Below are 23,569 nucleotides of genomic sequence, written 5' to 3'. Positions count from 1 at the left end.
AGAGTGTTACACATCAATAAGATGTTACTCTAAAGAGTAACATAAGCATAACTAGCTGTTATTAGGTGGTTAATTAGTCAGGATATCTGCTCAGGTAGCTAGCCTGCAGTTGGTTGCTTAAAGAAGACAGTGCTCTTAAAGCTGCAGTATGTAACTTTTCTAAAAATATGTTGTTTTTTTAAACATATTTCTCAAAACTGTCACTATTGCTACTGCTATCTGCAGAAATACACAGAATGGTCAGAAGCAACCAATCAGAGGCAGAAGGAGGGTGTTAGCGCTGTTGATCACACTCTGTGCACCCCGCTTGGCGTAAGCATTCTGCACAAGCTTAGGATCGTTGGTTTGCTACAGCTGTGCTTATAGCAGAGAGAGAACTTAACGTCAAGGGAAAATTGTTTCCGACTGGCTTTTTGCGACCAGAGATTTTTCCAAACTGCAGGATTTGTGAAAAGTGTAGCTTATGCTCACATAGGCATGAACACACTGCAGTCACCACGCTCCTAGCTTTAATGGCACGTATCACGACTATTTTCTGTATTAAGAAGCTCAGTTTATGTAAAACTTTAGCTGTTTATGTATGTTGTTCAAGCCACTACTAGTGCGTAATTTCAATGTGTGGACGACACTAGGCAAAGTACTCTACTCTCCATGCAACTAGAGTTGTTAAAACAGTACTAATATCAGTGGTCTTTCTTATCTCCATTTTTATGATCCCACATAAAAATAAATCGTGCTTCTGGATTAGCTGCTTTGCAAACGCCAGACAATAGCAGGTCTTGTAGCATTGCGCCTAGTTATTTAAACTTCCCACACTGCATTTTCTTTTCAATGTTTTGAATATTTTCTTTGAAAGAAATCTAGTGAAAATCCACTAGAATATGTGGATTTTTGAAAAATACTCAAATAGGTGAATTCACAATTTTGAACCATGAGTAGATGGTCTACTGTATACCTCGTTTACCTTATTCCCCACTTGATTGTAACTTCCTATTGATAGTTACAATGAGAGTCCCATTTAAAAGGAAGTGACAAACACAGCAGGTAAAGAGACTGGTGAGCACTATCGCGAGTGGAAGAAAAACGACTATGAAGATTGTTTCTGAAAAGTAGAGTATGGGGAGATCCCCGTTTAGATGATTTATCTCTCAGGAACTACAAGAACAAGGAATCTGCATCAACATCTTGGTGAGAAATCACTTAGCTTGTTTTTTTTTTTTTTTCAGTTCTTCTATGAGTAATAAATGTGCAAATCAACACATCATCGCTCCTTATAAGGACATAGTCCAAACTGCATTTCTCTGACTGGAACAGCTAAGCCAACAAGGCTATGACTAAGAGAGTGTGCTTGTCGGTGAGATTCAAGCACCTCAGATTTTTGAACAGTAAGGTGTAGGCCTTAAGCAGCGCATAAGCAAAGCAAACACATATTTTCTTGGCTTTTTCCTCATGCATAGTAAAGAGTTCACATTTTGGTTCATCTTATATCAAGACAATTCTCTGACAGAAGGAGGAGATTTCCACTTCAAATCTTGTCTGTGCAATCCTTTCTGTGCAGAGTTAAGAGTTTTAATGTTTTAAAAACATCCATGTTTAGTGACTTACTGATTTTATATAGAGTTTAAGAGAGAGTTTGATTGTAATTGGTGGGTTACCTCATGTGCCTGTGTGTTGCACCAGTGAGCTTCCCAAGTTATATTCCACGTTTCGCCTGACACCAGCTGGATCAGTCTCCTGCTTCCACCTTAAGAAGGTAAACTATGAGAATGATGAATGAACAAATGCATTAACAGCGACTCATAGGGACTTTAAAATGAAGTCAGGGACACAAAAGTCTTCTTAATTCCTTTCAGGAAGCACTTCACATATACAGTGTGCTGGAACCTTGAATTGTTCAAAACCTCAATTCAAGTGGCAAAGATTTTTGAAAGACAAAACAAGATGAGCTGAAATGTTTTCATCCTGTAGAACCATTTCTGAAAGGTGCATTTCACAGATTCTGTTCTCTCAGCCTTTCTGTCTTTGCTGTCTACAGGAAGATTTCCTTCTCCTTTCAAGATTATTGGAACGACAAATATTTTAATCACTAGTTGGATTATTTCCTCATGTTCATTTCCTCACACCAGTTTCTGTGTGAGGAAAATATGCCACACATGAACAGCTTTTGATTATAGGCACGATACTAGAACCTTGAGATCTAAGCATGGTTGGGATAGAAATGATGATACATCCTGAACTCACGGTGGTGTCAGAGGTTTGATGAACTACTTGTAAAACAAATGTAGTGCAACAGGATAGAAATGTTGTCATTTGTTGGAATTTTCTTTGAATGCTATACTGTAGAGGCAGTGTGATATATACTTGCTCTTTCTTAGCCTAAAAATATTAATTTTTCCTTCAGTGTTTACTTTGCAAAAAGACATAAAGAGGACTAGAAAAAGGCAAAAAAAGAGAGCAGAAGATTCTCCACGTATTCAATAGGCATCTGTGACAGCGAGAGAGTGCTGAGAGATGAGAGTGAGAGTGAAGACGAGGTAGATAATAGAGGTGAGGGTAAGGTCAAAGCTCCAGTCCGTATTGGCAATTGAAGGAAAAAGCTCTTGTTTTTGGTTCTGCACTCAATCAGAGATTGAACTGGCGGACCTGCCGAACACGGGGCTTAGAGAAGTTCAGGTTTTATTGACAGAGAAACACAATCCACCACCTTATTTGTCTTTTCCTTTTTATGCCACTGCTTTTTTAAGAAGCAGAGAAGGATCTTTGACTTCTTGCACAGTGAAATGCAGCAGGGACTGAGATATGATCATGAGGAACATGAAGCAAATCAAAAATAAACTGACTTCAAACAGAGGACTTTTTTCCCCAAGTTATTTCTTCTCATATCAACCTTTATGATGTAATGCCTTTTCAATTTAGTAGTATTTGCCTGAAATATGGCAAATAACCCACTTTAATTTGTTTTCACACTGTCTTTATTACCCCTAATTGGATAAATTAAAGCTTGTTTCTATTTAATATATTTTAACTGGTATTGTAAATGCTCTGCATCTGTTTCTAAGTAGATTCAGTCAAATGAATTTACATTCCTGACAGATTTTCTTCTATGTGTTACAAGTGATAATGGTTTCAAAATGAGAACTGGCAGTCTGTTATCAGATAATTTGACACTGATGTTTATTTTTGCACACAGTCGTGTAAGCATGCAGCTATTATGCTTTACAAATGCATTCATACCCCTAAAACCTTTCACATTCTTCATGTCACCACAACAAACTTTGATGTGTTTTATTTGGATTTTATGTGACAGACCAACAAAAAGAAGTGCAAAAGTTTGAACTGGAAGGAGTAGTACGAATAATAAATGTGTGATGTTCAGTCAGTGCTTTGATGAGCCATGTTCTGCTTCAATCACAGCTGTAAGTCCTTTGGGGAATTTCTTTACTAGCTTTGCACACCCAGAGTTTGAACTGGAGCAGATTTTTGCAGATGTCAAGCATCTTTTAACAGTAATTTTTAGGTCTAGCCACAAATTCTGGATTTTATTTTGGTCTGGACTTTGACATAAATGGATCCAAAACATTCCATTGTAACTCTAGCTGGAGCTGTTTTACTGGTGAGAGGTGAACTTCTGGTCCTTTCTCAAGTCTTTTGCACCGTCTAAAAGGTTTTCTTTCAAAATTGACTTGTTTGTAGTTCCATCCATCTCCTTTGAAAGAAAATCAACACCCACAGCATGATGCTGCTTCCACTATGTTTCACTGTAGGGATGGTGTGTTCAGAGAGATGTGTAGGGTGGATTTTTAAAGGCCAAAGGTCAATAGACGGCTTTCTTCCACATGTTTGCTTTGTCCACTGCATGGACAAAGCACAAAAGGATTCTTATTACTTTTACTTCAACAATCTTTTTTTCAAATTTTTACGACTTTACTTTTTCTTATTTTTGGATGACAGTGAGCATCACATTTGATGTAAGATGTTCAAACTGTGGGATACAGTTTTATAACCAAATTATGCAAGTCTTTGTGTTTCATAATAGCAAAAATATTATGAAAAGTCAAATTCCTGAACACCTTTGCGAGAGGCAATAAATTAACATAAATCGGCAGGCGGATCTCAGCTTTGTTCTCTGATGCATGACTGTACATCAGCTGGAAAACCACTCTGCTTCCCAAACACAGAAGTGTTTTTCAAGCACTTCTGTTCTGCTCATTCTCATAGCTGCTCAGCGGGATGTGGGCGTGCAGCATCGGCGTTACCGTGTCTGGATGCTGCCTGCAAGCATGTAACTGCAGCTCTTTTCCCTTTCCTGCAACTGTGCCCCTGCTAATTATTCAGAGAAGTTCAGCAGGGTGTTAGGACAGCATTTTCCACATGGCCGATAAATACACAGCACCTGTGTTTGCACAGCCTCTGGCCACCGATTAAACCAGGAAATATAAATGATCTTATAAGCTGCTAACAGCGAGCCTTTTTTTTCTCTTTTGCTACACTACAAAAATGAAAAGAAAAAAAAAGTGTTTCACATTGTTATTTGACAGTGAGGAATAATGGATGAGACTCTTTTCACATTCGTGTCATGAAAGGGGAATGTTTCACTATGATCATAAAACATGCATCATATAGATTCTGAGAGATGTATCTTGAGATGTTTCAACCAGTTTGCACGCATATCATGATCTGGTACCCAGCTTAGGCAGTTTTAGTGAAATACTATTAATTAAGCATATTTGCCTATTCATGGATTCCCTTAACGAGAGGAAGAAGATTGAAATATAATATTTATTACCCTTCTAAAATATCTTATCATCATCCGACTGATGTTGGAATCTAGCTGAAACGAGCACAGCTCCTCTCTCATCTCTTCCCGTTTCGCAGGAGAGAGAGAAAAAATATGTTTCCGAGATGAGTAATTTTCTGTCTTACATGTCTGGAGAGGCCCATTTATCAATGAGTTCGAAGGAGAGCTTGTTTTGCTTTTTAACACAACTGGTGTGCCTTAGCTGTGAATATATTTCCTGATGTCTTGCTTGCCCCCCTCAACCCCTGTCTTTGCCTTAGCATTCAGTGGTTGGCAGACAGCTGCGCCAAACACTGGAGGAACTTTTGACATTGACTGGGAGTGACGAGGCAGTGCAAGCAGATGTCTTTCTCTTTGCTTTGGGACAAACAGCATCCTTGACCTTGTCATGGCTAATTTTAGTGCTTGGCTTATCACAGTGCCAATGTTTATGTCTTTCATTACACATGCTGTCATTACAGGAGGGACATCCTTGTAATTATGGGTGCACTCTACTGTTTGGATGCTCATAGGGGTCATGCTAACGGCTTAGTGTGTGCTCACCTTTAGGATGCTCAATTGAAGGTTAGATCTGTAGAAATCAAATGTTTCATGCAGATCTTTTATTGTTTTTTTGCACTTAAATTGACATAATCATGCTTAGTGCCTTCCTCCACAATCATCAAACCTGAGTAGCGGGCTTTTCTTCATCCACTCAAACACTCTGCAGGCTTTGTTTTCCTTTGAGCTGCCTCTTTCTACCTGTCCTAGTGTGAAAATGGGTCAGTATTTTTCTGTTCTCGGTTGTCGTCGGATGGCTCGGTGCCCAGGCTAGTGTGCCAAACACGATCCTCACAGCTGGGTGGACACAGGGGAGAAGAGGAGGGCAGTGCAAAGTGTTGAGAGACCCCGGCCCCTCCACTTCTCCCCCGCCCCTGCATGCCAAATCTCTTTCCTGCTCTGCAATGCCTTTTGTGAACCACACTCATTCATGCACAGTTGCACACACAAAGACACAAACAAAAATAGTAAAAAGTTTCCAAGGCACAGAAGGATCAAGAGTGTTTTCATGGAAAAAAATGGAGTAGGCATCTGTTTCTGATTAAACAGAAAAAAATACATTTGTAGCAAGACATCTACTTCCATGTTTATCAACGGCATTAAATCCATATAAAATTTTTCTGATGAATTTGAATTCTTTGTTTTCCAGATTCAAATATAACTTCAGTGATTTTTAAAATGAAGAGCTGGGTGCACATGTTGGAATTTTATGGGGTTTTTTTGTATTTTGCACAGTTTTAAAACTTTTCATACACTCCTAATAATACTTTCTTAAATGTCACTTAGTTTCCAAGTGCAGTCACTTTCTGGAGAAAAGTTTTATTGTAGCGTCTTGTTGGTAGCATCATGTGTCTTATTCAACACAGATATGTTACTTTTGCAAAATTTATGGACCTTGCATTGAAAACCAATAATGAATACCAGGAAAGTAACAAACGGAGGAGAGATCTACCAAGTTCTGACAAGAAAAGCTGTCAAATGTTTATCCAGAATTTTGCAAGAACCTGACTGATGGCTACAAACGCCATGAGGTTTCTCTGCAATTTGCTAAGTGACATGAAACCAAATATTAGAGGGGGATGTTTGTATTTATTTGAGCATGTATGTATAATTTTGACAATGTGTGGATTAGAGAAAATCCACAGAAACCTCAGCCGTGTGCAATATGTATTACGTATAGTCATTCCCCCCTGAAAAAGGAATCAGAGGTTTCTAAAAGTCAAAATTTTACGTAAATATTAGCTTTGATGAGCATATGCAAACTTGTAACTTGGATCCTTTACTGGTAAAAGCAACACAAACAGTATCCAGATAGTATTGTTTCTTCCTCCTTCATGAGTCAACATGCTGGTTCTTCAGCTTGACTTCACTCAGCTGTTCCTTTCATATCCATTTTTATGCCTTACTGTCTCTCTCCTCCTCTCCCTCTGCAACGATTACACTATTTAGTCTTCCTCAAGTGAAGCGATGCCGTGTGCGAGGTTCTAACAGCTTATCAGCGAGACACTGACTGATCTTAAACATTTTCACAAGCCTTGTAGTCATGTAAACAGGAAGAGGGCAAAAGCTGACAGCGACTGTGGAGTTATTGATGGAAACAAGCTCTGTCTGATCAGCATTTTTATCTGAAAGCACAATATGTAAAAAAAAAAAAAAAGAAAAAGCAGACTTCACACTAAAATCAGATAATGGATTTACAAGACACTTAGTCTTGTAAACCTTTGAAAAATCTGTTGTTGTTTTTTTAATACAAAAAAATTTAAAAGATAAATCACTGAAAATGTTTTATATATATATAATGTGACATTTGAGATGTACAGTTCTACTAAAAAAGAGACATCCGTGAGAAACAACGGAATGAAAAAGCTGAAGTGGCCTGGTTGCATTTGCACACTCATAAACTTATCAGCATCCAACATCTAGACTTAGCAACATTTGCACTCGCTGCCTGGCAAAGGTTGTCTGAATACCTCAGATTATAAGGACATCTCTAAGCCATCTGCAGGTGGCATCACAGGTTTCATGACATCACAGGTTTCTGGTAAAATTTAGCACCAAGCTAAATGCCTATAGGTTATTCCTAGACAATAATTGTCCTCTCACAAAGTTCTTTGATTTGGGTGTATGCTTTGTGGATTTATAGCTAAAATCTGAAGGTTTGGAGCAAAAACTGAAATTATGAACTGTTCATAGTTTCATCACTTCACTTAAGAAGTCCTATTTCTTTTGAAGAAACCTAACCCCAGTGCTGTGTGAGGTAGCTGGTTTATTCTCACAGAAAGAATTGCATAGCCACAACAATCTTTAAATTATTAGATATTTTTCAGGAACTTCCAGGAATGCCTAGTGCTTATGGTTGGTCTTTCCAAACTGTATGATATGTGTTATGATACGTCCAGAAATCCTTCCCATAATTTCCTAATACTTCTCTTCACTGCTATGTAACCAAGTGTCTAAATTGATCTTTGTATTTGCAGCAGCTGTGTCTCAGGGCTGTCCTGATGTTAGTTGTGTGTGTTTATAAAGAGATCTGATGCTTTCTTTCTGGAGTCCACATTTCTAAAGATCTTCACAGCATGCTTAGAAACTGTTATCCTGCCCCTTAGGAAGCATACACAAACGCAACGGAGGAATGTTCATTACAAGTGTATCTACACATGACAGCATCTGGCTCGGTTTCAGTTTCCTGCTACACTTTATGGAGTATTTACATACAATAATAAAACTTCCCTCTTAAGCATCTGATAAACAATAACTAGATGGCTGATGTTCCTTTTCTCCTATTTCTTTTTTTTTTACAACAACCTTGTGTTGCTCCTAAGCTGTTGTGTCCTTGTGATAAGTTCATTTTGTTGCAGTAGAATGTTGTGAGGAAAGTAACATTTTTGTAAAGGTTGTGGACAAATGTTTGGAAAGGTGAAAACTTCTGGAGATAATAATGAATTCATTAGTGCTTTGTACATTAGCCTGGCAGCAAATGAACCAAAGAAGGACTCAAAGTGTCAGTCACTCTGCCATGTGGCTCACTGCCCAGGGCTTCATCCAGCCAATGAGCAGCCCCTGATTTTGGAAAATCGATTGATCAGTTTTGCTCTGCAGAATGTTTATATTGCTGATATGGAAGGTCTGTGACAATGAGACGTGCCCAGCTGTGTTGTCCAGTATTATAAGTGTAATAATTGCTAATAATATGAAGTTGGTGTCTTATTTAGAGCCTTTAAAGTGCAACACACATCAGTGACATAGAAATTAAGCTTTAATTACTTTCTACCTAACAGTCCACACTAGCAGGTGTTTTTTGCTATCAATGAAAACCTGCAGAAATCGTTTCACTGACTGATTGATGGGCACAGCTGTTTCGCTGAACTTCCATGGCAATATAGATGGCCGCATCCTAACGAAAGTCCCATTTTTCATGCAGTGCTTGCTGCTCTGTAGTCACTTTCACCCATACAGTCTTACAGTTTAGAGAAGTGCTGGAGTATGCTCTGTCAGCAACATCCATGCACAGCATGTGTCATAACTCTGCTTTGTCTCTTGTCAGCATCAGTGGCGTCATGTTCTCAATGACAACCAGTTGGTTTAATATTGAAAACTTCAGCTTCTTTGTATACTTATCTGTGACATCTGACATTTTATTAATTATAACCTCATTGCACCATGGCCTACATATTTTGATCACCGGTAAATGTTTAGTGTCAAACTCAAAGGGATATTATTGTGTAAAATTTGAATATTTTAAAAGATTTTACACTGGAGTTTTTTTCCCGTACCATTTCATTGACTACTTGTTGGAAAAATAAGGTTTACTTAAAGCAAGATGTGTTATATAAGGCTTTATTGTTCTGTGTGTCTGGTAACTGTGCTCAAGCTGACTTGGGGCATCTTTCTGTTTATAATAGCAACACCACACACAAGCGCACAGCTACAAGCAAAAATTATTCTGAACAGACTGTAGTGATAACATTGCCTAACAAGAACTAATTTTTAGCTTGTTGAATAGCTAAACATTCACTGCTGCAATGCTTTAATCATTACTCTCCTCTTCCAGGCGGAGCTGACGGGCATCAAATGGCGCCGCTACAGCTTCTGCAGCGGCGGGGAGTACGGGCCCGTGATCTCGGCCCCGGCCCAGGATGACCCGGTTCTGCGCAGCTTCATGCACTGCGTGCAGGCCAACCTGCTGTGTGTGTGGCGACGCAAGATCAAGCCCGATGCCAGGGAGTTGTGGATCTTCTGGTGGGGCGAGGAGCCCGACTTCTCTGATGTCATTCATCATGAGCTGAAAGGTGAGAAAGCAAGGGATGGGAAAGAAAAAAGTGTGACAGAGATGAAGGACGAGGCTCGCAGCTCTGCTCTATCCGTCTCAATTATTTTTTCATCCCATCGGTCTTTACCTCAGCTTCTATTGTGCTCTCAAAGTTTGGGTTAGAAGCTTGTACACGAGGCATAATTTGATGGCTGCTCTTTATTACACTACGCTTGCTTATATAGACTGGGGAAATATTGCATGGGATACAGCTATATTGTGGTTTTAGAAGGTTTTTATGAAAAACTGGCTGCAAAAAAAATATAATATGGAGGTGCATGCCAGGGATGTGAGCCGCTTGAGTGCCAAATGGATCTAAGCATTAAAGTGTGCCTGAACATAATACACTACATGAGCCGCAGAGGCTAACATATAGCAAAGTCAATATTCAGGTTATTTAGTCGGCTGCAGATCGGAGTTGCTGTGCTGTTTGTTCAAGATGTTCTGGAGACATTGATCTGTTTTCTGTGGCGCGCTCCTGTTTTTGAGCCTCATATAGCATAAATGTGAAATGTGTTTGGTTTGCAAACTCAAGCATTTTTGTGCTGCTTCAGGAGTATCGCTGTGATGAAGCACAAAGCGACGGAGTTGGGGTTTTTTTTCTCTCCCCTTGCTACTGTTTACCAGATACCTGGATTTGTGCCGGTGCGTGTTAGTGAAAATTACACTGCGATATCTCACTTTGGAGAGTGCTACTGTCAGCATTATTGTCCCTATTTATAGAGACATTTGCATTATCTCCCTGCGCACTTGTATGGCTGTCCAACATATCGACCGAGCCACAGGAAGACAGTGGGAGACGGGGGGAAAGGAGAGGGATTCTAATGGGCTTGGTTTTGCAGAACAACAGCCAGGAGGGGAAAACAGGTATATTGGTTTGAGAGGTTGAAGCATCAGTTACCTAATAAGCTGACTTGATGTGAAAAGGCCTCTCAGGGGCTGCAGTAAGTATTTGCCAAATGTTCTAACTGCTGCTGCAGGGAGAGTCCTTTACTCTGTACAAATGAGCAGCAGAGAGTTATATTTGCATCAAGCTGTACTTACGTACAAATAAGTGCACCATCCTGCAGTGGTACACAATGGCCTCCCTGAATAATGTATTTTGTCGTTCTTATTGATTTTGAAAGATCCACACGGGCTACTAACTATCATAATAACACAATGAGTCAGTGTGGCGAGAGGAGGAGGTAGCGATTTGATTTTGAGAGCAAAAACTTCATTACCTGAAGCCATAAAACGAGTATGTAGGAGGGCAAAATTTTAGCATTACCTCACCAAATTACGCGCTGCTAATGGCTGCCGAAAATATTGATTATGACTCTCTTTGAGGTCCATTAAACTTGATAATAACTGAGACAATTCTATTACATTTTATGGCTATTGATTCGGAGCTGCTGCAGTTGTGTCACTGCTTTCAAATAGTGTGATTTTATTTGTCTGTTTATTCATTCAGACAATAAAGACGTAACCAGAAGATTGGTGTGAAGGACTTTTTTTCCCCCCCATGTCTTGGGTTTATGAAAATTTTTTGCTTTTGGAAAAATTTATTGTAATCTTATATTGTTTGAGCTTTGTTGTTTCAAAACCTGCTGTAATGTTTAGGTTATTAAAAAGTACATATTTCTAAGTACAAAGTTGGTTGTTGAAATGAATACTGTTAAAGCTCACCGACTGCAAATCTACTACTTATAAATGGACTAAGCTTACATAGAGCTTTTCCAGTTAAATTCCCAAAGCACTTTATACTATTACACATTTAGTAGCAGCGGGAAAGTTTTTATAAGGGTAAGCTCACATACAAAGAATTATGTTTTACATTGGACTAATAATAACACCAATCAGAGTTTTGCAGCTGAGTTCACAGTTTTTTGTAAGAACTATGATTATCATTGTTCAAACTTCAGTGTCCATTAATTTTCTTTAATAGTCTCTTTAAAACTGGCTTTGACTCATATTTTAAAATAGTAAAAAAATTATATATGAATTTGACTTTTTATTCTACTGCTAATAATGTTAAGCTTTGCATGGTTAGCATTGCTACCTGTAAACACAACTTTCCCTGTCTATTAGCTATAGAATATGGACCTTTACACTTGTTTTGACTTTTCAAAGGATAAAGCAGAGCAACTTTGTTGTATTTTTTTTTTTATCTTAAAGTTTGAATAAACCACAGACATGGGTGAACATGTCTATATCACACAGTTACATCTTTTATCAGCCCACCTATACCAAAATAGCTAACTTTGACTCTTCTTTGCTCAGTAGTCCTTATTGAAAAGGAGTTGTGTTAGTGCAATCTGCGAGCCTTTAAGCATGGTATGTTCACGGATCAGAAAAGGATAGGATTTTTCAGTTTCTGATTCATGACACTCAACCTGAGCGTATCTGAAAAGTTGAACTAAAAACAGGTGTTACTACTACAGGGTGTGCTTGTATTTGCATAAATGTTTCTTTAGGAAACATTTATGTTTCCTAAAGAAACTTAAATGCTTTGGAAAAAATAACAGGTGCTCACTTACACACAGACACCTACACATTCGCACAATCCCGCAGACACACACCATCTTCTTTCAGTGATGATAACAAGACTGCTTCACTTATTTTGTAAAATCTCACAGGCTTTTCTTTATAACTCCCATTAAGCGCCTTAAATAGCACTTAGGGTGTGAACAGGATTTGGTAATTGTTAATTAAGAAGATGCTGGATTTTCTCCAAATTAGAATCAGTTGTAACATGGGGAATATCAGTGTTTTATCAAGACTTAGGAAGCTTCACACCTGAACATCTGTTTGCTGTATTTGCTTCTCTTTCCTTCAGTTTTTGTTTTTGTCTCCTTCATGAGGTTTTTCTTTTTTCTCTAACTTTATCTTTATCTCCTGGTTTTGTGATGGTGCCTTGCTGTCTTTCAAGTGCAGCAGAATATGTCTTAATAATCTCCATGCATTTCATGATCAGCTGTTGTTTCAGTTAGTGTTAGAAATCTGAGCTTCTCTTAAAAATGTGGCTCTCATATACATCTTGTAAGTAATTTCAGACTACAGGGGTGGGCAACTCCAGGCCTCGAGGGCCGGACTCCTGCAACTTTTAGATGCATCTCCACTTCAACACACCTGAGTCAAATAATGAGGTCATTAGCAGGACTCTGGAGAACCTGACTGCACTTGGGAGGTGATTCAGCTGCTGGATTCAAGTGTGTTGGACCAGGGAGACTTGCAAGAGTTGCAGGACACCGGCCCTCGAGGACCAGGATTGCCCACCCCTGGACTAGACAGATGTAAAGAGCTTTTAATAATACAACATGTACATCAGCTCCTGTGAGAGGTTACGTCAACTACTATTCAATGTTTTCTGTTTATGAAGACCTAAGAGGTTTTCAGAACGAATATCTAGAGGAACCAGTTGCAGCAAATTAATGATTGTTGTTGCTAATCGATGCCATATCCACTCACAAATTGTGTGAGTTAATTCCTGCGACAGAGACGCTCTTCCATTCAGAAACGACTGGCTGATTTATGCAGATTTGACAGAACGGCAACAGCTGTCGCTGTGTGAATAATTAGCAGGCTGTTTCATGTTTTGAGTCATAAATGAAAATTAAAGCAGTGCAAATTTCTGTGTGAAAAGGCGAAGACTGATGTCCGTCTGGAAAATTCTTAGAAGGCTTAATTGCTTGGGTGGTAACATGATGTTACTTAACACTCATTACAAAATGGTGCAAAATTGGACTGCAGAATTTTACACAAAATAAAGGATTGTTGGCAATAAGATGTATAATAACTCCAACAGGCCCTAAAATAATGCAATTTACATTGAATATCTAATGATTTAAACTTGTACTTAATTAAAGAAACTTACATTTAATTTAGACACACAGATAAATAACTTGTTTTATTTTTCAATATGTGGACAATGTTGACGTGTAACTAAATCTGACCTGTAAATCGAAGAGTAACGCCACATCTGCACTAGAATCTCTATAAAACATTAGAAGAAAAACTAAAAATCTCAACAACAAAACAAACCCTATAATAATCTGCTCCTTCACTCTTTGATACTCATGTGTTACATTTTTGTCCCAATCTACTTTTGTAACCAAAAGCAAATCATTTTGCACCTAAACATTGTGCATCAGTTAGTATCTTTTAGTTGAGCTAATTATTTTAATCGATTAAGGGATAACGGCCAAATGGTAAGATCCCTCATTTAATTCTATTTTGACTTCTAAAACTTTCATATTACACACTATTGCTATCATGGTTCTGATCCCATCTTGAGCTGGTTGACTCTTATAAAATGTGAGGCATTATAACGTCTGATCAAAACAAACATAACTCTAAGCAACTTCCTGCTGGTACATATTTATCGATTTAGGACGAATGCTACTTGATATCTGTCCAGAGCTTAAAAAGACTAGAAAACTGAACATAATTAACATTACAGTAGTGTACCAATAACTGAAGTATTGCCTTAAGAACTTGCGAATTGAAATTTTTATACATGAAAATTATGCCCAGTCTAGCTCAATAAAATTAATTTGCCCTCTTTCATCAGGATTCATCCGTTAGTCTGTGAGATATATTTTTTAAGTGCAAAAAATTCACATTTAACACCTCTGGATTCTTACTGAAGACTATAATTAAAGTGTGATATTATTATTTATGAGTGGTGGTATGGCTTTTAAAGCAGTTTTTAAATTCTCTGTTAGGCCAATTGAATAGCAGAAATAATGACTGTTAGGGATGTTATGAAATATATTTTATGGTAAGTTATAAAACAAAGTAATGTATACACAGTAAAGCATGATAAGTCTTTCAGCCACTTCCCTTTGCTCTTACTTTATCACTGGTGTCCATGACTAGAAACTCACTGTGTGTCTGTTTTGCTAACTTCCCATTTTTCAGTGGTTCATTTTCAAATTTCTTTGTATTCATTTGTATTAAAGTCAGACTACGAATGTTTATGCAAATGCCTAGTTATGTGTTGTATTCGATGCAGTTGCGTAAATGTCGATACAGGTTGAGAGATCATGACTCTGAGATATTTTTGACAGTATGCACAACTTTGACCCAGTATTACCTCTTTTTTTTTTTCTCAGCTCTTGCCACCGCAGCACTGTAATGGCTCCTAACGAAAAGCCTTAAGAGATCAAGTTCAGCTCACATGGACTTGCTTTCCTGAAATCAGATGGTCTGAAATATATGCAGCATATTAAAAACTCAGCGTGGGCTGAGTACAGTTTGCGAAGAAACAGGATTAATGTGTTGAATGGGCTGAGTCATCAGCGTGTTGCCAGCGCAGCCGGAGAGAAAGTGACATATTTTGGACAGGGGGACATAAATATGAATGCACACACACACACACACACACTCACACGCCATAACCCAAATGAGCAGGCTGTTGTGGACACACATGCTTAAACTAGCATATAAAATGGATAGATGTATAGTAATCTCACAATGGTATCAATTAACATCTAATAAATTTGCATCCACATGCAGAAACAATGTTGTGCATCATGACATGAACAAAAACAGACTTCTCATTTTAATGTGTCGGTAAAGATAAAATGATTCTTATTTATCCTTTAGTACCACCATTGTGTGAAAGTTGTTCATTGCATTTTTGCACTAGAGAGCTGACCAACAATAATAATGTAAATGATTGGACAAAAGTCACAGTGCAGGATAATTGGACCTCTTTACAGCTTCAAACAGAACTGCTTCACAGTATCTTCAAAACTCAGTATACAAAAAATTTAATTATCTTGGCATCTTGAATGCTTATTGGCTTGTTTCTATTCTGTAATGATTGCAAAAAACACACAGGTTAATCCAGTAATATAATTTGAATAACCCATTGCAATGCATGGCGGCTCGCCAGTGGTTTTTATGCCAGACCTCTGATGTTGATATGCTTTTATAGAATCTAACAATCAATAAAGTAATAAATAACACTACCAAGGCACTAAAGGTTACTTAATGCTCACACAAGGAGAGATCTGCTCCTAAGACTCTGCTGATAAGAAAATCGCTTTGTCGTTTTCCCTTTCATGTACTTATATTTTGTGCCGGAAGTGTTGGATTCTCAAAGACCAGCGTTGTTTGTTACATGGAAATTGTGGGAAATCTTTCCCGTCTTCTGAAAGCAGCCAGTAATTTTCATAAGACAGAAAAATTAGAACAAAAGGATTTATTAAAGAGTGCGTGAATGTCATAGAAGGAATAGTTTGTCCTTCCTTCTAGAGTGGTATCCCTAGAAATTTTTGTAAAATAGTTCTCTAATACAAGTCGTGTATAACCATGCCACCTTAATGTGCCTTGCATCTGGAGATTAATAATTATAGTTCAAATGAATGAACTCGTCATGCAGTGCAGCCTTTTTGCATTGAAGACAGTCTGTCCCTGGTGTAAATTAAAGGAGAAAGAAACAAAAGAATTTTTTGTCTTTATAAAGTGAAAATAACTATATTAAATGATCTCTTTTTTTCTTCTGACAGCATATCAGAACTGATTACATTAAATATTGTACAGACTATTAGCAATGGTATAGGGATCTGTGGTTTACTTATGCTAATGCTATTGATATAGTCAAACTAAAAGAAATCGTTTCACATTTTTATACTTTACAATAGTAAATGTGCATTCACATTTACAAATTTAGTAATTCCATCTCAAATGAGAACTCGGCTCAATTTTGTCAACTCACAATAAGGAAATATTTTTTTCTCTTTTTTTTTGCCATGTCTGTACTGTTGGTGTTTGTGGTTGAGGATTATGCTTACAATAAGAGTCTGCATTGTGCATCAAAATTTGGGTTTTACACCCAAATTTATGAGAATTAGTTCTTTACTGAGTAGTGTTCATGTTATTTAGAAAATATCCAAATGAACATTGGTGTTTTTTTAGCTGACTTGAACTGAGCAAATCTTTCTGTATTAACCTTAAATTACAATCAGCGTGAGGAGTGAATGGCTGCTGTAGAATCTGAAGGACCTTTTAATCAAGCCTTAGCTGCTTTTTGCAGGAAAAAGACACTGATACTAACTAAGATACATTTACAGGATCTGGATTTCTGCTTTAAGCTTGCTCTGCAATGAGGTTTTTAAACACAAAACTGTAGACTGATTTCGATTCACTACTTTTATCTTTTCTTCCAGACACTTGTTGCATTTCCAGCCAAAATAGTATCAAAGATGTATTTTTGTAGGTTTCGTTATTCAGTAATTTATTGAAGAATCATGACTAAAGTTCTTTGAAACTGACCACAGTTAAAAATATAGTATTTTTTGGGACTTCTTCAAATCTGCTTTTAATTTGCCATAGGAAAAAACTGTTAAAATGAGCACCCAACAGAGAACAAAAGAAACAAATAGAGACCAGTATAAAGACTTTCACATTTCCAGCTATTTTGATTTATCCATTCCAATGATTATCACGCAAAAAAAGAAAAACGGTGTCCAGCAGGATCTTTGATTTTTTTAGTTTCTGTATTTGATTTTTATGAACTTATGAAAGTTTATGAAAAGTGTGCCAAAGTAACCGCTATTAAATGAAGTGTTGTCAGCCTGAACATAGTGGGATTCTTAGCTGTAGTGCAATAATTAAATAGGATAAAAATAAACACAGGACTTGATTTCTCAATCAAGAGAAATTGACCAATTCTTATCTCTGATTGATTATTGTTGCACCTGTAATTATTCTTCAAATAATTTACAGGTATTTGTGAAATACTTATAAAAAATGCTGGCTAAATCGATTGTTGATTCAGGTTAAGACTTTCAGTGGTGCTGTTTCTGGTATGAGGTGAACCTCCACAACTCTATTCACACATGGTTTTCATTTTGACACAAATCAACACATTTACAGACTGAAGAGTCAAATAAAAGGGTGAAAGAGTTAATGAAATCCAGTTTATTTTATTCTGACACATGACAGTGGAAATATGTGGGGATTTTTGACCTTGTAAATGGTTATAACAAGCAGTATCATTTGATAAAACCGGTCCTCCCCTTTGAGACAAACAGCTGAAAAACGTGTCTGAGTCAACTATGATAAGGTCTTAGTCACAGACTCACGGCTGTCTGCAGCCAGCCGCCACATCACACCAACCAAAAACATGTCCAGTAGAACCAAATAACAACCCATTTAGCCTTCTGCAATGTAGCATTTTTAGCTTCTTATCTGGTTAACCTGTGGAAATGTACATTTTAGGTAATAACGAATATGAAATGAGGACGTAAGCCGGTGATTTTTCCAGAGATTTGCATGGGTTTCTAGAAATTTGCACATTTCCAAAGCTTAACTTGAAGGATTTTATAAGTAGAAAACAAACACTAATTCAGTAGATATAGAAAAAAAGAAAATCCATCCTCAATACACACAGAGGCTTCAATTCTCAGGTTTTGTGTATCAGGACATAATGAAAAAAGGCTCTGGTTTTACCAGGTACTGAACTGATTTAAAATTCAAGGGTACAAAAATACACACAGATTACATGCTGGCAGTATTAAATAAAAATAAAGCCAAAGAGGAAAAGCAGCGAGTAAAAAAACTAAGTACACCCCGCAACTCGACAGCTTGTAGAACCACATTTAGCAGCAATGATTTAAAGGACGTTTTTGTAGGCCTTTTTTTTTTTTACCATTTAATTGTTGATTTTCTTTCTTGTGTTTTGAATTGTTCTCTCACGTATGGACCATCGTAAAACAAGCTTTAACTGTCAAACAGATGGATGCACATTTCACACTTTGCTAGAGGTTTTTGTGACCAAACACATTGCACTTTTTATGGCCAGGCATCCGTACTTTGGTTTTATTATCTTTCTTTGAAGAGTTTTTGAAGAGTTGTGGCATCTCTTCAATACTCTTCCAAACAAGTCAGACTTGAACTTTGACATGTGAATTTTAACAATTAATATGCAGGGGAAGGGCCAGAGGATCTAGAAAAACTTCCTAATTTCTGTAGTTAGAGCAGTAATTAACAAGCTTGAAACACCTGTAAAATGTGACGAGACTGGAAAGGATTCAAGTTTAGATAGTAAAGAAGGTAAATCTCCACTGTTAGAGATCTGTATAAAATATGAGATTATACTCCTTAAAAAGACTGATTTATTTAAAGGTTTATTCACAATTTACTTATATTGTATAATAATATTTGTGGAGGGCACTGTTTATCTTGATGCATTTACTGCATTTACACTCCTTAGGCTACATGTTATACTGTATAACACAAAGCCTTTTAAAGGTTCTCTTCTGTGCCTGCTTTTTGCAAAACCAACATTTTAACAGCTTCAGTCTACTTCATTTTAAAAATTTGACAGCATCCATCACTGCAGATTGTCTTCTCTCATCCATCAGCTGGCAGACAGAAATGCAGTTTCAATTCTCCAATTTTGTTGGAACTTACTAAAATCTGAAACAAGTACTTTCAGGTCACAACTTGGACACCTTCCTCTCTGTTTTGGTGCAAAACCCAAATTATTTTTCCCAGTCGCTATAGCAGCTGCCCAGTCTCCGTCCTTTCCTGTGGTGCGACTTTCACATTTAAAGATGACTCATTAACTGAACTCTACCTAAACACCCCGGCTTGAGTCACAACTCTGGATCTAAATGGAGTGTAAGGCTTCCTCATCCTTTGTTCTTCATGTTCCACATTCACTGACACCCATGGAAAAGATGTGTAAAAATCTTTAAAATATTTTTGATGTTTTAGTGCAGCATAATTTTATTCTCTAAAAATTATTGCAGTTTTTTAATGGTGAGATTTAATGATTTTTCTTTTACTTTTTTTTAGCTTCATAATCACTTTGCATGGTGAAACTTGGTAAACTTTCTACTGATTGTCCTGTCTGTATATATATATTGCTTGTTTTCTTGCAGCAGTTTCTTAATCTGCTTAATGGTGCAAACAGCTATATTTTCAGGTGTAAAGTTCTTTGGTTTATTTACTCTTTGGAATGTCTTTTGTTATCGAAGGAGCTTTTTAGTCTGCCAAATTTAAGCAGTCATTAAATTTGCAGATGCACTTCCTTGTTTATGCGCCCTCGTCAATGAGCAACACATAAACTACTTTGCAGCCACGGCAACCCTAACACTGAGTTCACAGTTTATGAAATCCAAATTATTCTTCCTTTTTAATTCACAAATCTTTATAAAAGCATCTGTTTGATCCTTGAAAAATGAGGTGACAGTTTGTTTTATAAGCCTGCAAATTTGCTCCTTAACAATGGATGAATAAAACGAACAGCCGGAGAAAGAGTGTGGGTGAAATATCACCTATTCAGGAGATTCAATCACAGAAAACTAAGAGCTGATGACTTTGATAACACTGCTGGTGGTTCTCCTATGTGCCACTGAAACAGCATGTGATATAGGTGAATGCAGGAACATAAGGGAGAGTTAGAGAGCCATTCAATAAGCCATGTGGAGCAGGTGCTTCCCAAATTAAAGTGTGATCTATCACATATTTTAAGATCTTTGTGGAGCACTCACACAGCTAAGAATTCAGCTTTACTATTTTGCATTTGCTTTGACATTTCTTATATTTTGTCTTGTTAAAGCCATAAACATCAGTATGTTTCAATGGGGGTTTTATGTGGTTTTTACATAATAGGTCATTTAAAAGTTACCAAATTAGAGAACATGTAGAGTGTGGTACTTTGGGCTACAAGTAGGTGCATTTGAGATTTGCCATAAGCCATATCAGGGACTCAGCACAAATGGTTTCTGGTCAGATGAGACCAAATCTAATCTTTTTGGCTTTCACAAATCACTGCACATCACCCTGAACCATCAAGACCATCATGTTACATGGTGGTGACAGCATTATATTGTGGAGTTTCTTTTATTCTTCTTGTAGAGGAAGAAGTTGATTGAGAACCTTGGAGAGTCTGGAAAAATCTGCGACTTTCTCTGTGACTTGGGGAGAAAGTCATAGATGTTCACCTCTTCCACTCACACACAAACAAAACTGCACAAATAAGCAAATATAGACATTGCATGGATGAATCCTTTACATTTCACGAATTTGCACTTCTTTAAGTTTAAGACAGCAGTTGTAAAGTGACAAAACATAAGAACATGTAGTACACAACTAAAGAAATAATGTTCATTATTTTATAATGTCCCACCTTTTTTTCTGATTATCAAAGACTGGCTTTATTGAGCCATGTTGTATAACTAAAAATATGGAACTTTTCAAATCTTTTACCTGACGGAAACACTTCAACAATGAGGTCCGTCTGATCTTTAGTTTCTGCCTTCTAGGTGGTAGGTATAAATTCAAGAAAAATGATTGCTGAAAGTAAATCAGAAACTACCTCAGACAAGTATTTTGACAGGTTAAAGAGCATGCAAACTTATGCAACCAATCTTTTGAACCTTTTTATTTTTTGCATTCCCCACCTAATAGATTTATTTTTTATTTTCTTAGAAATCTTACGGAACAAATTGTGATATTATATCATAAATCTTTTTAAATAATTTATTGCAATTTTTTTTACATCACAAAACCTGGCACTCTACACAGAGTCCATACACCTTTTGAGAGCCTCTGTGTGTATTGAAGTTAATCTGAAGGAGAATAAGCCAGGCACCATAGACATGAGACTGAGCAGAAAAAATATCATTTTAAATTTTGGGAATTATATGTATAATACAGACTTGCAAAGTAGTTGACTATAAAATATACAGTATATCATCAGCCTCATTCTGTGTATTTTTCTTGTCATCACAGTTACCATAAATGGGAGCGCTAATTGAGAAATGCTAGGAGGGAATAAAAATGCAACTTTGCATTATCAGCACAATGATTAGATCTCATCAGCCAGCAGAAAGAAAGAGTTTCTTTTTTTTTGCAAGGGTTTAAATAAGGTAAAAGAAAAACATCTAATAAATACGGAACACAGGAATACTCTGACAGTCTGGTTGTCTTCTCTGTGCTAGAGCTACAGATGGGCACTGTGCCCTTCAGAAACAGAGATGCTTGCCATATTTTACAGAGCTAGAGGCGTTGTAGAGTGTGTATGTGCACACCATGACAGGTTGTGTGAGTGGCTCCTCTGTGACTGTTATCATTCCTTCAGTGTGTTCGTAATTGGCCAAGTGTGTGTGCGTGTGGGCGTGGGCGTGAGTGTGTGTGTGTGGGCTGGCAGAGGTCGTAAGGTAATTGTCATGTGAAAAAGTGCTTGCCAAATATGTGTGTGTGTGTGTGTGTGTGTGCGTGTGTGGGTGGCAGAGCACAGAAGGGAGGACTAACCTCTGCCTCCATCTGTCCATGTCTGGCTGTGAACTCATAATCTGGCCTGTGGAGACAAACCCTCTCCACCGGCAGCCGCCTGCTTCAGAAATACAGGTTAGATTGAGGTTATTACTGTCATGGATCTGCCGGCAGAGGAAGCTCAGTTATTAAAGCGCCATACATAATTTCCTGTTTATTTTTGCGGCTCTGCCCGACCGATTCTGGATTTACATTTTCTACACTGAGCGGGCTTAAAGTTTTATTAAGGGTTCTTTTCAGTGTTTGCAGTAGCAGCATCAAATCCTGACACAAGGAACAGTCAAGTGCTTTCTCACAGAGAGGGCGTAACTTCTGCTCCAGATAAATGCTCCTGCTTGATTTGCTCTAATTATATGCACCTGAGAGAGCTTACATTACAAAAAAAGCTTGGCTTTGACAATCTACGCCTCTGCTGCGCTCAAAACATTTGTGCCTTTTTTCTTCAGAATTAAGAAATTAGACGGCAGCAAATGTGAACACACAAGGACGTGTTTTTTTTTTCTCCTTGCAGATGAGGTAATTAATTCATTAGAGACAGGTATTTAACACAGTTGCGTCGTCTTCAATCATGACTAAAAATCTTTTTTCTGAATTAATTTAAGCATGCTTCGGTAAGAGAATAAATGAAGAATAAAAATTAAATTTGTTTCTTTGAGCTTGTAATGAATAAAGGAGTAAAAATGACACATTTCAGTTTGCCCAACTTTCTATAAATTTAACAAAATTAGTGGCAGATGTCATTGACTTTGAGAAGGCTGAGCTAATATTTAACAGTTATAACTTGTGACAAAACTTATGACTGTCATCTAATCTGACTTTTGTCCTTCCTGCCACTTCCCTTTTGGCTCTTTTGTTCTCATTGGGAAGGAGCAGTAAGATTCTCAAGTTTAATCACCACAAGCAAAAATACCATAGTATCAAATTCAAATAACAAGTCCAAGAAATGTATATGCCATGGTCCAATTACTTTTATTAAAGACAATGAACATTTTACATGCTGCTCTAATAATATGGCATATTTATTCCTACAGTTATAATAATGTTACCTTTTGGTTTTTTTGTAAATTTTATTGAATAGACTTAAACAACAATGTTGGATAAACAACAAATAAGTTCAGTATTAGTTTTAAGTAAATGTGCGTATCATTCAGATGTTCAAAGGCTCACTGATACTTTAACAAGCTGATGTCAGCAGGCTAATAGTGTGATTATCTGCTTTGTTAGCCTGCAGTCAACTGCTGTCTGTTTCCATATCCTTATTTTTTCTGGTTTTATGACTGGAAATATTTATGAACAGCTCAATGTGTGTTGCTTATAAGTAAAGAGATGAGACGTGCACAGCAACCTGTTGGTGGTGGTGAGGGAGTGTGTCCTGTCCAGGCCAAGGGACTTTATTCTATGAGAAGGTTAAGGCAAACGTTTTTTAGAAAAGCTATTAAGGCTTGATATTCCTTCAAACTGCAAACAAATCTATTCCAAATCTTTGCTCTCCTTCTCTTAACCTTCAGCAAGTTATGCTAAAATGCTAAAGAAAAAAAACCTCTTTAATCTACTACTTCCACCCAGGGCAGTTTCTGATGTGGGTCGTATGGCCAGCTGACCAGGAAGCAATTTGAGACGGCGGAAACGCAAGCACCATTTAATAA

General features: G+C 37.4%; 1 protein-coding gene across 2 annotated transcripts in view; it reads left to right on the top strand.

The window, feature by feature from the left end:
- The window catches only part of LOC114149506 (mediator complex subunit 13L), a 96,610-nt gene that overhangs the window by 13,863 nt on the left and 59,178 nt on the right, over window positions 1-23,569 (top strand). For both annotated transcript variants that reach the window (XM_028025436.1, XM_028025434.1), the window contains exon 2: window positions 9,390-9,627. In XM_028025436.1, the coding sequence (XP_027881237.1) occupies window positions 9,390-9,627 (238 nt within the window). The remainder of the gene's footprint in view (window positions 1-9,389; window positions 9,628-23,569) is intronic.

The sequence above is a fragment of the Xiphophorus couchianus genome, chromosome 8 (genome assembly GCF_001444195.1).
Source record: "Xiphophorus couchianus chromosome 8, X_couchianus-1.0, whole genome shotgun sequence".
NCBI classification, from domain to species: Eukaryota; Metazoa; Chordata; class Actinopteri; order Cyprinodontiformes; family Poeciliidae; genus Xiphophorus; species Xiphophorus couchianus.
The sequence above is the reverse complement of the archived record's forward strand: the minus strand, read 5'-3'. Positions and strand labels throughout refer to the sequence as shown.